Below are 19,924 nucleotides of genomic sequence, written 5' to 3' on the forward strand. Positions count from 1 at the left end.
TGAACCAGCTCGGCGGGGTGTTCGTCAACGGGAGGCCGCTGCCCGACTCCACGCGGCAGAAGATCGTGGAACTCGCTCACAGCGGCGCCCGGCCCTGCGACATCTCCCGGATCCTGCAGGTGAAGGCGGCGGCGCCCCCCGTCCTCCCACCGCTCCGCTCCAGAGCCGCTTTGTCCACCGCTGGCCGCCAAGGCGCTAATTGCCGACCCCCCCACACCCACCCACCCACCATCACCGCCACCACCACCCGCCTTCCAGCCTAATAAAACGATCCATCTGCTTATCTTGATTGTTGCTGCGAATAGACCTTTCTGCGCGTATATCTGTCTATATTTATATATATATTTAAAATATTTTAATTTTTTTTTGTTCCCCTTTATTTCCATCCGGTGATAACCTGCACTCTCGTTACAGTTAGTTCGCTGTAATAAACTGAATTATACGGCTTGGCATAATTTCAGTTTCTTCTCCTTCCCCTCTTCCCCCTATATTTACTTATGATTTTGTGAGATCTGTATGCATTCGGCGTGGCTTACTGCATTTTTATTTTTACCTTTTTTCTTCCAAAAAGCGAAAAAGAAAAAAAAAAAAAAAAGAAATCCCCTCAAAGCCACGCTGTTCTAGCCCGGAATCTGTCTTTACGGACACTAACGCAATCTGGCGCAGCTCAGGGGTACATTGTAAATGTAGGTCTTGATAACCCCTCACTCACCCTGTCCCCCGCAAGTACTCTGTCTAAGAGCAGTGAGGACGATGGAGACTAGTCTGGCTTAGTTATTGTTCGCATTTAAGGCGTATTTTAACATTAATACTAAAAGAATTACGTTTTGACCAGATTTTTTTTTTCCTTCCAAATGTTTTCAAAGTATCACTTTTGTAGAGGGTAGGACCACGAATGTATTTTTTTTTAAAGAAAAAAAAAAAGACTCTCTAAGTAAGTTCTCATACCATTTAAGGTATATTTTTGTGTTATAGACCCATGCAGATGCAAAAGTCCAAGTGCTGGACAATCAAAACGTAAGCTTGTCATTGTTTAATGCATACTTAAACAATTTTATTTTTGTCTTGAAATTATTAATAATGTGATTTTCTGTCCGCTTCCCTATCCAGGTGTCGAATGGATGTGTGAGTAAAATTTTGGGCAGGTATTACGAAACTGGCTCCATCAGACCCAGGGCAATCGGAGGTAGTAAACCGAGAGTAGCGACTCCAGAAGTTGTAAGCAAAATAGCGCAGTATAAACGAGAGTGCCCCTCCATCTTTGCGTGGGAGATTCGAGACAGATTACTATCAGAGGGGGTCTGTACCAACGATAATATACCCAGTGTAAGTTCATGAAAAAAACCTTCCTGTGTGCTGTGTACAATGCTGGGTAGCCGTAGCGAGCCTCTGCTTCCTTTGTTTTGATATCAGACGAGAGGATAGCAGGTTCACATCATTTGCATGTGGCAGGGTCAGACGCATTTTTTCATACATAATCTGACAAATGCCTTTAAGGAGGGGAAAAAAAATAACCAAACAACAAAAAATATGCGGGTCACCCCTGCGCCTGGCGCCTCAGGACTGCGAGCATCAGTCGAAGCCATCACTCTGGTTTTGCAGGGTTGGGTTTGGGGCTTTTTTTTTTTTTTTTTCCTTTCTTTCTTCCTCCCCCCCCCCTCCCCCACCCCCCCCCCGCCGTGGTTTGTTTGTTTGTTTGCACCACCACCAGCAGTAAGCGAGTCGGGGCGGCTGGGACACGGCGGTACGGGGCGGCCGCAGCCGGCTCTCGGGGAGCCCCTGACTTGCGCCCAGGTCGAGCCGCCCGCAGCGCGGAGGGGCGCGGGGGTTGCGCGGGTGGCTCGCGGGGAGCGCGCTACCACACTACCATTGCCTTTCCTGTCCTTTGCCTTCCAGGTGTCGTCGATAAACAGAGTCCTACGCAACCTGGCTAGCGAAAAGCAACAGATGGGTGCCGACGGGATGTACGACAAGCTAAGGATGCTGAACGGGCAGACGGGGACCTGGGGCACCCGGCCCGGCTGGTACCCCGGCACCTCGGTACCCGGGCAGCCCGCCCAAGGTAAGGGACAGCCTGGCCGCCGCTCCCCGGTCCGGGGCGGCGCGGCGCGGGTCGGCCTCGCCCGGCGGAGGTGGTGGCCCCGACGCGGATTCCCCGAGCCCCGTCCCCGACCGTCGCCGCTGTGCTGAGGGCAGTGGGCAATTGTGTCGGAAGCGTGGCCCAGGGTGTTCCTCCCGCCACCTCGCCGGGCAGGTGCGGGCAGGTGTTGCGGGGTCCGGCGGCCAGGCGGGCTTCCAGCCCCTAGCCCGGCGGCGTGCAGAGGAGCCCGGGAGCAGCCGCGGCCAAAGCCGAGGCCGCCGAGCTGCAGCCCCTGTAGCCGGGCGGGTTCCGGGGTTGATCATAACCTCGCCCATCAGCCCGGTAATTAGGGCTCCTGCTTCCCGCCCGGGCTGCCTTCCCGCGCCGGGGTCCCCAAAGCCGGGGAGATCGGTAACTATCTCCGTAGGGCTGATTATACTTCCTCCTCAATGGGCCCGAAACAACTTTGTAAATATAGGAAACTGTTTATCCTGAAGATTAATAGGTATTTGTTGTAGGAATGACAAGGGGATAATATGAAGGATAATGGGATGTTACGTTACATACTTAAGATGGTTAATGGCTTCTTTTTGAATACGGGCTCTGTTGAGGGTCGGCGCTCTCCCTGGCTGTGGTCATTCCTTTAGAAGAGGTGTCTATATACAACAACCTGCTTTTTGTTTTCACCCCACAAGGAAAAAAAATCGGTAACAGTGTGCGGAATATCTGGTACAAAGGATGTTTCTGTCACACGCAAGAATTTGTTATGGGAACAATTCTGTCGCTATGTAATTGCTCATTAGAGATCGTTTTGTTTCTCATTAAGGCGACATGAATAAGCGTCTAGTTGAAGGAGACAGCTGTAGAAATGTTCCACAGGAGACCTCTGGACACGATATGGCACCGCTTGCCAATTAGACATGTCAGTTTTAAGAGAAGAAAGCAATCTATGAAGGACACTAGAAAGATAGAGCGGAGCCCTCGCTTTCCCCCACCCCCACTTCGGTGGTTTTGGTTTGTTTGTTTGGGTTTTTTTTTTTTTCAATTTTGTTTTGCCCGATGTCCCTCCTCGGAGCCGGGACGGACCCTACAGACAGCAGCCCGCCGGCTCGTCCCTACCTGCGGCGCCCGGGGCCGGGCCGGAACAGCCCCTGCCCCGCTGCCGGTATCCCTGCCCCGGCCCGGGGCCGGCCGGGCGGCGTTGGGGCTCCCCGTCCTTCCTTCTCCGCTCCGCACCCGAGAGCCGAACCACGGAGCGGTGCAGGGCGGAGGGGAGCGCACTTTCCGCAAGTGCGGCTCCAAATGGCCCGGGCACCCTCCGTTCCCGCCGGGTTTGGGTTTTGTTGTCGTTTCATTAGGGATTTTTGGTTTTGTTTGTTTGGAAAAGGTGTTAAACTGAGACATTTAGGGCGCCCCCCTGCCTGTCCTCCCCGCAGCAGCGTAGTGTCCCCGGGCCCAGTTACGCGCAGTGTGCGCGGGTGCGGTGCAAGCACACCTGGGGCCAGACGGCCCTTGGCTGTCCCAGCGCTGCGGCAGAGGCGGCTGTGTCCGGGGTGGGGGTGTTGATGGAGCTGCTGGGGGGCTTGTGGTGACACCCCCCCCCCCCCCCCCATCCCTGTGGCGTGGGGATGAGCGCAGTTTCCGCGCATAGAGCGCTGGCCCCGGGCAGGAGCAGGTCGGGGTGGCAGGACCTCGTGAGCGCTCTCCCAAATTGCAGCCACAATAAAGCGGAGCGGTGCGGTGCGGAGCGGAGCGGTGCGGCTCGGGGCAGGGCTGGCTCGGGCCGGGGATGCATGTGTGCGTGGGCAGGAGAGGCGAGGGGGAGGCAGGCAGGCACTTAAAACATCCGCCTCGCAAAATTAAAATTAATAAAATGGATTTCCTCTGGAATATTCATGCTCCCTCTAATGTTTTTCCCTTGCAGGGGTATGTTACTGGATTTTAAGAGTCCATTACTCAAAAAGCATAAGGCGAGGTTAGGTCTCAGAGGGGTACAAATATGGTCTCAATCTGATAAACGCCATGCAGCAGTGAATAAAATAATGGATACATGAGGGCTGACAGAACAAAAAGAGACATCTCTATCCGGGAGAAATTCTCCAGTGATTTAGTGGTTTTAGGGATCACCGAGACGCTGTTTCTTATCTTTTTTTCCCCCTCCCTCCCTTATAAGACTAAAGCCTTCTATAGGATTTAGACACTTTCTCTTTCAACAGATGCTACAATGTTTTGATCCCAGCTCTATAGCTGAGAGGTGCCGCAATTGGTTTGCTATCTTTTTTTGCTTGTTTTCCGCCTCACTGATTAAGACACTAAGAAACTAAGGAATGATTTTATTTCCCAGCGTCTTTCCCCCCCTCCTTTTTTTTTTTTTTTTTTTTTTTCTCCAGGAAACAAATCCTATACCCAGCGTCAGATGGTCCGGCTATAGGATAATAGGGACGGACATTCACTCGCTTTCTTACGGATTAGGTCTGGAAGGTGGAACAGCCCTATTGAGATCGCTCCTTTTAGGTTTTAGTTTGGTTGTAGTTCTTGGTTTTGTGTTTTTTGGTTTTAGGGCTTTTTTAAAGGGCATCCAAAAGGAAGGTATCTTAGTTGTCCGGCGTGGGGGTTTTAAATAATCATAAGGGAGTTTAGGGGAAACTTTTAGCTGGCTCGGAGGTTCGGGAGCAGACGGGGAGCGCATCGAGACGAGCTTGCAAAAACCCGCGGCTTGAGAAGTTTAAAAAGAAGGGGGTGGGGGGGTGGGGGGCGCAGAGGGGCGCCCGGTTTGGGCCAGCCCTGGAAAGGGCGGGCGCGGCGCCGCGGGAGCCCTCCGCTCCCCGGCGGAGGCAGGGCGCGCTGCCGAGCCCCGACGGCGCGGGGGGCAGCCGGCCATCCCCGCCGCCTTTGGGCGGCCCCCCCACCCCCCCCTCCCCGCGCCCTCCCTCCTTCTCTCCGCTTCCCGGTCCGTGCCGGTCCGGTCGGTGCGGACAGTGATGGATGAGGGCGGTGGCGGAGGTTAGGCGGCGGCCCCCGCAGCGGGCGGGCGCGGCCCCCGGCGCTGCCACCAGCGCTTGGCAGGGCGGCTGCCCCGCCGCGGCGGCGCTCCCCGGGCTCGGCGGCTTTGTGTGCCCCTGAAAGGCAGCTCCCCCCCCCTCCCGGCTATTCACCCGCCGCCGGCCGCCTCAATGGGGCTGCGGCCGCCCATATGGTGACCACGGCCGCTGAATCCCTGTGTTTAAATGGGGGAGAAAGTTCGGGTTTTAAAACATTTCAAAGTGGTTGAAAGGGTCCCACCAGATCCTGTCACAATTCCCCCCGAGCTTTGAAGGCCGGGCCCATTGTTCGCCGATTATAAATGATATTACTTTAAAGTTGATTTCCCACAATATTTAAAGGATGTAGCGGGAGTGTCGCTATTTATTTTTGGCGTAACTTTTCAAGGGAATTAGCATAAGTAGCCCATGCGTCCCTCATCCCGTCTGCCCCTTTATGCGACATCAAAACGCCTCGAAAAAATATGCTTTGAAAGGAGAGGGAGAGCTAATTTAGGGACAACGACTTCTCTGCCTCGGCAGAAACGTCCGTCTCTTTCGCCCACGGCGGCCTGGGGTGCCCGCGGAGCCCCGCAAAGCCGGCCGGACGCGGGACGCATCCCTGCTCCCGCCCGAGAGGAGAGCACAATGAAACTTTCCTCTGTTTAATGACAGAAATTACATTAAAAGTGGTGGAAATGCCCTAATTAAAAATGTACCGCTTAAATGATATGCCAAACGCTCAGCTGCAGAATAGCGTATTTAGCTAGTTAGTGAACTCGCTACTATTTCTTTTAAAATTACATGTTAAAATTTTAAAAGAAATCTTACTTTTCTCTGGTGCAACACATTACAAAGAATGGACAGTCCTTTTATCTAAATATAAAATTCCATTTTCAGCAATTATAGCCTGTTCTTGGTGATGATATAATTACAGCTGTGCTCAGTAATAGGTGTCAAGGCAATGCACACTCATACAATAGTTGAATAAAACTGCAGAACAATGCAGGCACTTCTAAATTCACAACCTTTAAAATGAAATTGACTGTGCAGAATTCAAATAAAAACTGGATAAATATTTTTTAAAAAAGATTACAAGCTTGGTTTGGTTTCTTAATAGCATTTTCTGCAAACCTATCAACATCTAATTGATTAGATAGGAATTACTGATTATAGATAATCTGAAATACTGAACATCACTATTTTAAATATAGCAATAGGTAAATAAATGCGGCAGACAGAGGAGACTGCCATGGCACTTCAGCAGCTATTCATAGAGAGAATCACTTTCTGGGGAAAGTATGCAGGTTTTATTCTAGGGGAAAAACAAAATGAAATTAAGACCAGGAGATCCTAATTCCTCATCTCCAGTGTTCATGAGAATGCTGGAAACTGAAATGTTTCCGTGTTATCAGTGTCAGTAGCTCAATGTTCCTTTGATACCCGAGACATTTTTAAGGGAGGGTGTCAGCAAACATGGCCGAACTTGTTTCCAATCACGTTATTTCTCTGATAGGGATCTTAAAACAAGGGTACCCGCATTTCACATTCCGACTCTTGGTTCTGCAGATGGCTGTCCGCAACAGGAGGGAGGAGGGGAGAACACTAACTCCATCAGCTCTAATGGAGAAGATTCGGACGAGGCCCAAATGAGACTCCAGCTGAAAAGAAAGCTGCAGAGAAATAGGACATCCTTTACCCAAGAGCAAATCGAAGCCCTAGAGAAAGGTGAGTGACATTTTCCTATGTCTGAAGCAGGAGAGAAAAGCAAAATGTGCCCTGACTGTATTAAGAGCTGAACTGAAACGTGGCATTCACTTTTTTTTTATATGTGTATATACACACACACACACATTTTAAGTCCGTGGTTCCCTCCATGCTCTTTTGTTTATTGAGCTTCAAATATTCATCTGTGGCTTGGATACACACTGAAAAGCTGTTATAAGGTTTTCAAAGGGAACGTACTCAGGGCACAGATCATACCCAAACATTAGCGTTACACCCCGGGCTCCTCTTAGGGCAATAAACCTCCTCTTGCCCACCAGTGCTGTGTCCCTGCCTGGGCTGCATTCCCTTATGCCGAGAGGATGGGGGCAGGCAGCTGGGGCTGGCAGCAGCCCTCCGTGCCTGCCCCCACGCTCGTTCCCATCCCCGGCACTGCTTCTGCCCGGGGCTGGGAGCAGGTGCCCTTTTCCCTGACCGGCCTGGGCGCGCCTCGCCTCTGACCTGCTGCGGATCTTTGTTCTTATTTTCTGCTGTTATTTAGCGACGTGCCATTTCGCTTCTTGGTGACAGGGTCAGAGCTGCCTTAGGGACCCCCTCAGCAGAGGCAGAAGTCCTCACTGCTTCTTGAAAGAGGAGGCAGCATTGCACCCAAGCCTGCCTACCCCCTTAGCGATACTCCCTAGCAGGCAAGGTGTCCTCCTTCCTCACACACACACAGACACAGAAAGCTCCGCTTTGCCTTTACAGACATGTCTCCTAAGAACACACAGAACGTAGGCAGAGCAGGAAGGACTCTGAGTTTACAGTTGGCCGCATTAACTCTTTGCAACTAATGCAACAGTATTTCTCTCTGCAGAATTTGAGAGGACCCACTATCCCGATGTGTTTGCAAGAGAGAGACTAGCTGCTAAAATAGACCTGCCTGAAGCAAGGATACAGGTACTGAGTCGCTATGCTGTTACGACTGTTAGTATTCCTACTGTTACTGTCCTCATTTTGCTATTCCTGGCTTCTCAGAGCACAGGGCAATCCTGTTTATAATCACTGGGTGTTTGTCCGTCTCCCCCTTTGGTAAAATGACAGCAGCATGGCTTGCTTTCGCTGCTGTGCTATGCTGCAAGCCAGATCTCTGTCAGCACAGCCTTGAGTTGCGTGGGGGAGGCCCCAGGCCTCTACATCTCCCTTGTAAGGTCACTCACGTCTCTCAAACGCTGTGTTTCCAGGTGTGGTTTTCTAACAGAAGGGCCAAGTGGAGAAGGGAAGAGAAGCTGAGGAACCAGCGAAGACAAGCCAGCAACACTCCCAGCCACATTCCCATCAGTAGTAGTTTCAGCACAAGTGTTTACCAGCCGATCCCACAACCAACCACGCCCGGTAATGCCACTAACCCACTCATGTTCCTCCATTCTCTTGGGAAAAAGAGACTCTGAGGCTGTATCGCTGACTGTAATTGTGGTTAAACTAATGTGTCCATCTATCTGTCTATTCTATTATAGTTTCCTCTTTCACATCAGGTTCCATGTTGGGTAGAACAGACACGGCGCTCACAAACACGTACAGCGGACTGCCGCCCATGCCTAGCTTCACCATGGCCAACAACCTGCCTATGCAAGTAAGTCTGACACCGCTGCCACGGCACAGCGTGCTCTCGGGATGTGGTGGCCCCTGGGGTGTGTGGGAGCATGGGGGCTGTTCCTTCCCAGGATGTGGGGCTACCAACCCAAGCCACACTGTAGGGAAACCGGTGCCAAAGGTTTCCCCAGCATCTGAAAAGATGGTCTTTTTGGGAGATGCAGAAGGGAAAGGGCACTGTAAGACCTGGTGCTCAACAAGCACTTTTCCTGATTTTTGAAAGAGAAGGGTCTTCAAATTTACAAGGCAACACATCTGGAATGAAAGAACCCTTTTTTTTTTTTAAAAAAAAAAAAAGCACAAACCAACCAACCAAAGCCACAGTTAACCTATGGAACTCACCGGTGCAGTATTGTGGAAACTGCTGCTCGAATAAGGTGCTGGAGGGATCCGACCTTCTTGGCGTAGGTAATGTGGCGGTGGCGCATTAGGAACACCTGAGAGAGGGAAGGATGTGATTAGCATCAGTGGTTATGCCAGCTAAGCCAGAATTGCAAGAGCTGTCAATCCTCATGCCTGAAAGCATTAGCTGATCACCAGCTGGGTTAGGAAGAAATCTATTCCTTTGGGGTCTGTTTCTATAGACCTTTCAGATGCAAAATTCCTCCTTTTTTAATGGTGGGGTTGGCCTAGGAAGGTGCTGGCCAATTACGGGAGTTTTACAGCTTTGTCTGAGGCACACAGCATTGACCACTGCTGGAGACAGGCGAGCAGATTAGAAAGCCTGACTCCTTCGCTGTGGCAATTACTATGTTACTAATTGCTGAACCAAAATTAACCAAATAAAGTTAGAGTCTCGTAAGTCTGTGGAAAGAAATGACGTTGGCTAGGCTGCTATTTCGTGACGTTTGAGGCTGGCGGTGCCGTTCCTGGCAGCGGGCTGAGAGCAGTTGACAAAAGATCAAAGGGCTGATAGGGGAGGGGACCCTTGGGAAAGCAGGAGGCCCCTGATTCACCGCTGGGCACCTGGGCAGGGACCTGGCAGGCATGAGCTGCTCTGGAAAGTCCTGTCTATGTGGTCACCATAGTGTGATGGCCACACGATGTTGGAGCGGGAGATTTGTCAGCTGAACCATCTCCCTGTGGGTGTGCAGTGTGGTGCTGGTTCTCCCAGAGCACAAAGTGTGTGCTTAGCTGGCGAGGCTGTCAGTATTTTTGGAGACGGTGTGTGTTGGGCATGTGCAGATGTAGGAAATATGTACAGATGTGTGGAGTCTGATGCGCTTGGACCAGGAATTACTCATGCTGCTTCCCACTCCCCTCCCAACTCCCTGTGTCGGGGGCTGCACTGGTCTCCACTCCACCGGCACCCTGGAGCAGGAGACATTCCCCCTTCATCCTTCCCCAATACTGTGCCATCCCTTACCCCCACCCCCAGCTGCTCTCCCCCCTTGGTAGACAGGGCTTTAGGGGTTGGAGCTGAGGTAAACAGAGGTGTCTGGTTCCCAGGGATGTTGCTGGCATGGGTTTGGGGTGACTGCAGCTCTGACAGGGGATCAGTGTTTGTGTATGTTGTGTGTTGATCCCCTCTTCAGAGCCTTGGTCACCCCAAACCCACACATTGTCTGTGTGTGTGTGTGTGTGCAACATGTTTGCAGATGCAGGACCAGCCTGTGTGCCTCAGTAGAGTAGAGTAATTTTTAGTTACACCATCAAATGTGGCCCTGTCTCGCTGCAAACGGCATGAGATGTCTTTACATATGTACAAACAAGGGCAATGCTCAGGCTTTTGTTCATTGGCTCAGGCATGTAACGTGTTCGTTAGCATCTACATGTAGGGATTTGCTCACCAAGTGCATCTGAAAAGGCACCAGTGACCATCCATGTTGTTTCTGTAGACCAAACACCTCCGGGAAGAGCCTGCTTTGTGGAGCAACTAAATAGGGCTTTACATCTGCGTCCCCGAATTTGAAACGGAAGCTTGTGTGTGTTTGTGCAAGCGGCTTCTGCGGGCTGGTGCATCCATCCGGAAGAGCGTAGCACTGTGTTTTCCATGGCTGATACTTAACGCTGTCTTGTCCTTTGCTCCCATAGCCCCCAGTACCCAGCCAGACCTCCTCCTACTCTTGCATGCTGCCCACCAGTCCATCGGTGAATGGACGGAGCTATGATACATACACCCCTCCTCACATGCAGACACACATGAACAGCCAGCCAATGGGCACCTCTGGCACCACTTCCACAGGTGAGTCGCCCTGCGCTCCCCCCCCGCTTTTTGCTATCGTGGCTTCTTTGCTCTGGCCGTCGGGTTTTTCATGTTTGTTTACTGGGAGAAGTCTCTCTCCGTCACTGGGAGAGTTGGGTTTAGTAGCTGCTGAACTGGGCAGAAGACAAAAACATATAACCTTGTGGGACAGAGCAGAAAATCTGGTCTTTTAGCTGCCGCCGAAGGGGTAGATGAAAGAGGCTGGTTAGCGGAGGTGACGTTTGAATAGCGGTACAGTGGAAAGCTCTTCAGCGAGGCCCCCGTCCTGTGAAATCTTCCCTGTACAATTAATTTCCAAAGCAGCATTTATTTCACCGTTAACTTTCAGCGGGGATATTGGCATGTGTGAAGCTGAGCATACACGAAAGCATTTCCAGGACTGGCCATGTTGTTGCTGTGTCTGTGTCAGAGGGTATCCTCTGCTAAAGGTTTGAAGTTATCGAAGAGGCAGGTAACCTGCAGAAATATTAACCCGTGCTTAAGAAGGCGAAACAGGGTAAAAAAAAAAAAGGCTGTCAGCATAAGCAGGAGCAAGGCAGCCACATCTTAAAAGAATAGAAATGTTCAGTGCATTTTGGGCTGAATTCCCAATTGATAAGAACGGGCTGAGGCTCTGGCATTTATCTCAAAGCACGGCAGTTTATTTATAACAACAAATCAGTGAGATGTGCATAGGTTTTCAAAATATACCCCCCCACCCCCGCCCCGATTCTTCAGGGTGGCAGACGGTGAGATGCAATACGTATCAGAATACAAGCACAAATCTGTGACACTGCAAAGCAAATATTGTGCTATGTATAGAAAAACTAAAATATCCATTTCCCCCCCTCAATTTTCAGGTCTCATTTCCCCTGGAGTGTCAGTTCCAGTTCAAGTTCCTGGCAGTGAACCTGATATGTCTCAATACTGGCCAAGATTACAGTAAAACATGTGTTAATTCCATAAATGACTATATGGACAACAGTTGGATGTTCAGCAGTATTTTATAAAGGAAGAATGGCTCTCAGAGTACTTCTGTACTGCAACTGTGCCCTATGCTGTAACACATGGAAAAGACTTTCACATGGACCTTTGTACACTGAAGGCATTATATCAGTTGGAACAAATCTTCATTTTGGTATCCAAACTTTTATTCATTTTGGTGTATTATTTGTAAATGGGCATTTGTATGTTATAATGAAAAAAAAAAGAACAATGTAGACTGGATGGATGTTTGATCTGTGTTGGTCATGAAGTTGTTTAAAAAAAAAGAAAAGGAAAAAAAAAAAAAGAAGCCATGATCAACAAGCTTTGCCACGAATTTAAGAGTTTTATCAAGATATATCGAATACTTCTACCAATCTGTTCATAGATTATGGATCGATGTTCCAAGTTTGTATCATTCCATTGCATATAATTAAACCTGGAACACTACGCACTAGATTTATGTAAGAAAAATATCTGTTGGTATTTCCAAAGGTTGTTAACGGCTGAAGCTATGTGCAAACAGGGGGTAAGAGAGAACTTCGATGAAGAAAAGAATTTGATAGATAAAAGGTAGATTGTGTCTTCGATATAATCCAATTTGTTTTATGTCGAAATGTAAGTATTTGTCTTCCCTAGAAATCTCCCAGAATGATTTCTATAATAAAGTTAATTTCATTTATATTTGACAAGAATATTCTATAGATGTTTTATACACATTTTCATGCATCATACGTTTCTTTTTTGGTCGGCAAGAGTTAATTGTTCTTAGATATAGTTGTACTACTGTTCACAGTCCAATCATTTTTGTGCATCTAGAATTCATTCCTAATCAATTAAAAGTGCTTGCAAGAGTTTTAAACTTAAGTGTTTTGAAGTTGTTCACAACTACATATCAAGATTAACCATTGTTGATTGTAAAAACCATGCCAAAGCCTTTGTATTTCCTTTATTATACTATTTTCTTTTTAACCTTATAGTGTGGTGTTGCAAATTTTGTTACTGTGTTAGGTTAATCTCATTAAGTTTTATTTTGAGTTTATTTTCAGTTTTCAATAAGGAGGGATTCTTGAGAAATGCTTTTATAGACTTTCAGCCCTTCCACCAGCCTGTAATTTGGGCTAACAAAAAGAAGATAGGTTCACGTATCTAATTGCAACTGAGAGCAGGAGGAGGCTGTTTATTTAGCTTGGGTTTCTGAGGATGCTCTAACTGAACTCCAGAACCCAGCAGAATTTCCAGCGGGGAGTTTGGATCGTGCCAGTCAGTGGTGGAGATGTGATGTGCTCCTGTGTCTATCCGTTGCAATCGTACGTAAAGTACTTAGAGATGCATATGCCTACAACTTTACATTCCTGGCTTCTAAAAATTGGTTTTGTTAGGATGCTTAAAAAAGAAAAAACCCCAAACAAACCCCAAACCCCAACCCAGCTGTGTTTTTAACAGGCTCTTTGGGAGAGTGAATACCATCCCTTTATATTGCCACACAGCACAATCTTAGTGTAATTTTCCATTGAACTTGTAACCTGGTTAATACCTCAATGCGCTTTGTGTGAGGGTTGTTAGTGTGGGCGTGGGTGGAGAGCTGCATGTCAAGGAATAATGAGAGAAGACAAATCAACAGGCAACAACAATGCAAACTGGGACTGGCTAGTGAAAGCTAAAGGCCTTTAGTCACTGGCAGGGAAATCTAAACATTCCCATATCTATGAAGCTGGCTCATTGTGGTGCAGTTGTTACTTGCGATGCTGTGCTGAAAAAGGGATCTCATGATTAAAAAGCCAATGCGCCGGGAGTTTTGAGTGAAAGCACAGGCATCACAAGCCGCCTTTGTGAAGCAAAGATACTATCTAGGCTGGTTATGTTTTCCTTTCGGCATATTTGTCACTGTGGATAACACTTCATTGTAAACTTGGAGTAGCAGTGTTGTGCTGCTGAGGTAGCTGCAACGCCGCAGATGAGATTAACTGCACGTGAACTCCGAATCCTTTAGGGACAAAGAGCAGCTTCGCTCAAAGCACAATACGTTAGTCAATAAAACCAAGAGCCCAAAGCAAGCAGAAATATGTAAAAACATTAGATTAAAATCTTTCTTTTTAATGGAAATCTGTCAGTTGTAAAGAGATATTTGTTGTGCTAGCATTGACTAGTTTTAATTACCTGGAAGCCATCCATTGGCAAATACTGACGAAACATGGATACTGCTATTTATTTATTTATTTATTTGTTTTTATCAGACATGCACACACCTATGATATAATATTTATAAGGTACAGATAGATCGCATTAAACACCACGACAGGCAGGTCCCTTCCCACACAGCTAAACCAATTCTGGGAACAACTAATTACAGGTACAAACCCAGCATTTACATAGCCACTTAGCCTTTTATACCTACTAATGTAGTCTGTTGTCTGCTCAACCAGGAACGGAATTGAGCTGCCATCCCTTCCTCCCCTGAGAGTTTTCGTGCTGTGGTTGCTGTTTCTGCAGGTGCTGATACGTGGGCAGACGCAGCTCCCTGTAGCTCTCCCTGCAGCTCTCCCTGCCCTTCCCAGGTTTTCCCAGCTGTGCAGCTCCACCGCCTGTGGTCCAGCCGGTGGTGGCCTCCGTGGAGTCATCACCGGCCCTCTACGCCCTTTCTGAAGCCTTCTTCAGGGCAGGCTGCGCTGTGGGGCTGCAGCCTTTCACAGCCCCGTGCCTCTGCAGTTGCGGCAATGCTATAAAGTCGTTGCGTGCGTGGATGAACCTTGAGCTTATTTTGGTGACATGCTAGATAGCCGCAGCAGAGAGGAGACATTTCTGGCTCACTGGCTTGTTATCGTGCCCTATGGAAGGAGGTCGGCGGGGAAAAGTCCCTGGCTGGCTGCACATCGGGAAGAAGTTAGGGCATTCGGTCCCCGGAGCGTTGCTTGCCTTGAAGAGCTGTTGCTGCACGCTGGGGGCTCTGTGGGTCGCAGGCAGCCTTGTGCCACACGTCGCATCCGCAGCCCTGTCAAGAGCCTTCTCCCCAGGGTAGGTCGGGGCACGGGGCCGAGCGTGCAGGGGCTCCCGTGCCTGAGCACCGGTGCCAGCTCCCGGTTGCTTGCTGAGGGCCAGGCGAGGCCCTGGAGCAGCCCCAGTGCCCAACCAGCCTTGGAGCACTGCTGCGAACGGGTGAGGGATCCTGTGTGGCTGCATGGGGACGTGCTGTCTCACCAGACACCGCTACCAGCTGCATCGGTGGGGAAAGAAAATCTTCAGCATGCTCTGAACAGCCTCTAATACCCATTTTCATCCCCTTTCTTCTTCTAGAGCTGTATTCCTTATGAAGACTGAAATCTGCTCTAATGTATTGCTCAGCGTAACACAGCAATTCAGCAATTTCCAAAGGTCTCCTCTTTGTGCCATGGAAATTAGTGGGAGTTTTGCTATGGATTTCAATATGAACGAGACATTTCTGTGCATTTGGTTAAAATGTATTTCATAATAACACCTTATACTTTATTTATAAGCCCCTCCTAAGGCATTTCACAAATTATAGTCACACAAGAATTGATGTGTGAGCGCTGTCTTAATAACACTCTATTTTGTATTTCAAATATCGTGTTCTAGATACAATATTTACATTTACAAGTGAAAAGGCTGCTAACCTAACAGTTATTGTTCAGAGCAGACAGATGACGAGCCATACATGCTGATGGCGAAGCAGACATGCATGCGGTGACATACGTGTTGGAGTTGCATCGCACCGTGCAGATACCGGTTTTAATTGTTTCCATAAGGTAAGCGCGAGTCAGCGTGCGCCCTGCTCCAGGAGGCAGAGCGAGCTGCTTTCTTGCCCAGGCTGTAATGCAGAAAGGGGATGTTGTTGCTGCTTTTTAGCTAGGTCTTTATTTGAAAAAAAGAGGGAAATGCCCATATAGGCTGGTTAACTTCAGGCAGCCTAACATGGAATTTATCTTCCGGGGCAAGATTACAGTTGCAAAGAACAACCTGGAACAGATAACACTCATCACCTCCCCCAGGTTTTCCAGCCATAGGTAGTATTAGTTCATTCACCTTCCACAGCCAAAGGTGGCTAGGGTTCTTTTGGTGGGTTTTTTTTTCAATGGTATTACCGACTAAAATATATTACCTCATTTTCTCTGGGTAATACATGCAGGTTTGTAGTTATGCTAAGGTTTAAATTTTGTTCTGCATTTCATGGTATAAACAGCACTAGGAAAACTGAAAATGTATCATTCTTCTTTCTGTTTTTTTTTTTTTCTTTCCAGTTCATTTCCATTTGCTCTAATCCTCAGCTTCAGCAGCTGAGCATTGCTCCACGTGCAGCTGATAAGGCTCCTCTGCTCTGGGAACGGGGCAGCATCTTCTTTTTTAAATAGCTCTTCTTTGAGAAGGTACCTTCTTGCTTAACGAGCTCTTGCAGCCCTGTTTCTAATCAAAAGTGTGACTGGCACCTACAAATACCCAAATACAGCCCCCTCGCCCTTGCCTCCATTGGAAATGGGCATATGAATTACGAACGTGATACGGTAGAGTCTGCGGCGGCTGCTGGGTCTTGTCCAGACGGCGAGTGTTCACACATCGTGCTGCGGAGGGAAGGCAGCCGTGGGAGCGCGTCTCTGGCTGGAGCGCCCAGGGACCCCTGAAGCCCCTGCCCTGCATGGCATGGTAGGCGCAGAAGAAGTGTTCCTCCTCTTTGGGTGGAAAACAAGGTGTGGAATATAGCTGCTGGAGGATTACTGCTGGAGAAGGATGTTAGGCAAGTCTCTTATATACATTATCTATTGAGTTGCTAGAGAAAATAGCAGAGGATGGAGCAATCTGCATGAGAAGTGTGGTAGTAAAGATAGTACTGTTTGGATAGGAGCCAGGCTGGCAGGTTCCTTGCTTCAGAGCGTATTTTAAATTAATTCCTCCCCTAATAGTCTCTTAGACGTAAAGAAAGAAAAACCCAGTGTATCAGCAGACAGGGTGGCTTACTTAGGCTGGCTTACTATCCTAAGGTAGTTTTTAATAGCAGTCATGTGGAAGGCGGTGTTTTCTTAGGGGCTGCAGGGATGAAATCTCAAAGGAATGAAGCCGTTTGATGAGTCTTTTAATGTGCAGAGCTGACGTGTGACAGAGCTTCATGAAACCTCCAGCCACCAGGATCCTTGTTTCTTTTGGAGGCAGCCCCATGGAGGAAAGGCCCCTTACATCTCCATTCCCTCGAGTTTCACTACGAACCTCCAATGGCTGCTTTCTAATGCAGAATTTTGGGGCCTTTTGCGTTGGTCCCTTTCTCCTCTTAGGTAATGTCCCCTTGAGAGCACTGTGACTTTGAAGGGGATGAAGGTGAAAAATGCGTGTCTCATGCTGGTGGGCTGTGTGATGGAGCTGCTTTGCCCCCCACAAAGGACCACCCTACTGTTTTTGTAGTGTTGGCAGAGGTCTGTGGTTTGTTTCTCAGGTGCTGGAGCTCGACCCCTTTCAGTCGAATTGCAGCTGGGTAGATGGTGAGCAGAGGTTTTGTGAGTGACCCAGCAGGATCCCTGTTACCTTCAGGTGCCTGGCTGGAGCCGTAACCTGCATGAAATCCTCCAGCAGAGGTTGCAATTGCCCCCAGGCACCTGACAGACCTCACGTAGGCTCCACCAGCTAAAAGTGGTGAGGGTTGCGAATTTCAGCTCTTCCTCTCCTGGGACACGAGAGCTTTTCCAGCTGCACCAGAGCAGTTTGTAGATTCACAGATAGGCTCCTTCAGGTCAGGCCTCTGACGATGGATTCTGAGAAGTTTATCAACAGTCATTCCATAGAAGTGGCATAGCATACAGGGTACCAGATGGACTCTGATTTATATGGAGCTGCATTTAACAGATAAACACCTTCAGGCTGTTACAATAAATATGTTAACTTTTCACAAGTGAGGAGAATTTATCTTTCTCTATGTAACTGTTTTACCTCTTGCATTTCTCTCTGCAAAGGTGCCTTCATATTCAGAGTCTGTTGTCTGCAGATTTGTGTTTCAAATACTGCAGGGGAAGGTTTATTTATTTTTAAAACTCTCTCTGTCAGACCAGATTAAATAAAAACCATCCAGTCTTGCCTTTTTTTTTTTTTTTTGCTTTTAAAGAAGTTGTCCACTGCGATTTCTCTGAATTTAAGTTGACACTGTTCCTTTGCAAAACATGCATTCAAACACTTTGATTCTTACTTAAACTAAGCTTGGGTTAGGGCTGATGATTTTCTGAGTTATGTTTCATTTGCACTCTGTGAACTGTTGTTGACTTACACCTGTTTGGGCAAGGACACATTTAAAACTTCACATCTCCTTCTGTAGGCAAGGGCTGCAGAACGGACACCCTGTTCTGGTCCTCTGCATGTATTCTTTCACCGTGTCCATCGGCTGTACTCTCCATCAGGCATGAAGCAATCGTGCCTACCTACCGTACTGCTTCCCCCTCCCATCCTCTTCCCCAGTGTTTTCTTCTGGTAAAGTTTTATTTGCTTGTCTGAAGCTGGTTATGTTTGAAGCTCCATATCTGTGACCTGCTGCCGGTGGGGAGGAACCCCTCAGTTTTGAGGTGGCTCTGGCAAGGCTTCGTATCCCACACAGATGGACTTGCTACTCCACTGTCTCCAAGAGCATACTGTCAAACTCCTTCTCACTCAAGTAATTTTCCAAAATTGCTGAGCTATCCTGGACGTAGGCTTTGGAAGCACCATATATGGAAAATTCACTGTGCCAGAGAGCTCTTCCAAATGCTTTCCTCTGCCTGTCACTCTCGATCTGGCCTTAAATGAGTTCAGCTTTATTCATTAGTTTAGCTTTTCAAAGTGCAAGGCTGTGCTCGTGTCAGGAGTTTAGTTATACAGGATGAATATGTCTGACTGACCAGTTCATCTGCTGGATCCATATAGATGTCAAATGTGCCTGGAGATGAAATGGATCTATTAAAACCCCTTGGTCTTGAATCAAACACTGGACCTGCAGTTCCCAGCTATGGTTGCTAGCTGAAGATGATGGGGCTAGAACAGGCATCAAGTCTTGCTAGAATGATCCCTGTCCTACAGAGTTAAAGTAGGTGAAAGAGGCAAATTTGGCTTGCAGCTATGCAAGTCTCAGGCCAAGAATGATGCCCTGTGCAAAACGGTCCTAGTCTACGAGCAATAATAGCTCTGGGATACCTTGACAATATAAATAAGCATATACTAAGAAAAGTCTCACTCAAGCAACAAAGTTTGCAGCTTTTTTCTCTGAACAGTATTCTGTCCCAAAATATTGGTACCGAAAACTGCCTGATTTCACATTTAAACCCAAACCAGGTCTCATGCCGATTGTCCTCTAAGTGTAGCCCCATGAAATTTCAGCCAGAGCTTTCTGTAGTACATTTGCTCCTACCCAAATCCAAAAAAATCCATCTGAAAGTGCACTGGAATTTGCCTGTTTCAAGACTATTTTTAAGAGAACACCATGATGCTCTAAGTGCTGAGGGCATGAATGTTCAAACTCTACCAGCATAGAAAAAAGATTGGGGGTTTATTTTTTTATTATTATTGCTACATTTTGGATTTAACATTTACCTTCTATGCCAGAAGACATTAGAATACATTTTTTATAGAGGAAAATGCAGCTATAAATCCTCTATATCTGCTAACATTTCAAAAAAGATCCACTAGATGTAATCCTACCAGCTTGCTCCTGGTCTAAATAATCATGGACGTCTCTGGAAGATTTTTCAGATTAAACTCTACAGCACCAGAAAAACCATGTGCAAAAGAATACAGAAAGCACAAAAGATGTCTGTTTTGATATGAACAGAAGGTCTGCAAATTAGTTCGGTGTGCTTAATAACTTTCGAAATTGTTTAAAGGCGGAGTTTAAATAAGCAGCCAAGTTCTCAGCAGATGCTCCGGGATGCTTGATGCTCAACGCTCCTGAAAATCTGTCTATCCATTCAGCTGCTGAAATACAGATGTAGGCATCCACTATATTAATGAGCCATTTTGGAAGAGCCTAACATTTGTTTCTATTAGACTAGAAACTGGAAAAAAAATAAAAGTTGTGGTGGAATTTTTGTTTTCTGCATTTTTTCAGGCTCCTTTTCCCCTTCCATTCAAGTTGACTTGATTTTTCTGAAGATGAAGAGGATTCACTTTCATTGTTTTTCTACCTGGGCACATTTATTATTGAATAAGCACCATCATGCGCTTGGTGTTATTAAGAAAAGAAATGTATGCCTTCCATTCAGGTAGCTCACAAGAGAAAAGAAGAACCCTAAGAGATGTCATAGGGGATAGCACTTGCTTCCACCCCCTCTTAAAGGAATA

General features: G+C 47.7%; 1 protein-coding gene across 1 annotated transcript in view; it reads left to right on the forward strand.

Moving 5' to 3' along the window:
* Positions 1-11,588, forward strand: part of PAX6 (paired box 6) — a gene marked incomplete at both ends in the record, with an annotated part of 12,362 nt that extends 774 nt beyond the window's left edge. The window contains 10 exon segments of the mRNA XM_084263586.1: positions 1-119; positions 976-1,017; positions 1,111-1,326; positions 1,897-2,062; positions 6,670-6,828; positions 7,682-7,764; positions 8,049-8,199; positions 8,322-8,437; positions 10,492-10,642; positions 11,503-11,588. The exon segment at positions 1-119 is cut by the window's left edge and continues 12 nt beyond it. Of these exon segments, the coding sequence (XP_084119712.1) occupies positions 1-119; positions 976-1,017; positions 1,111-1,326; positions 1,897-2,062; positions 6,670-6,828; positions 7,682-7,764; positions 8,049-8,199; positions 8,322-8,437; positions 10,492-10,642; positions 11,503-11,588 (1,289 nt within the window).
* Between the last annotated feature and the right edge of the window lie 8,336 nt (positions 11,589-19,924).

This window comes from Gallinula chloropus (assembly GCF_964237585.1).
Source record: "Gallinula chloropus genome assembly, chromosome: 4".
NCBI classification, from domain to species: Eukaryota; Metazoa; Chordata; class Aves; order Gruiformes; family Rallidae; genus Gallinula; species Gallinula chloropus.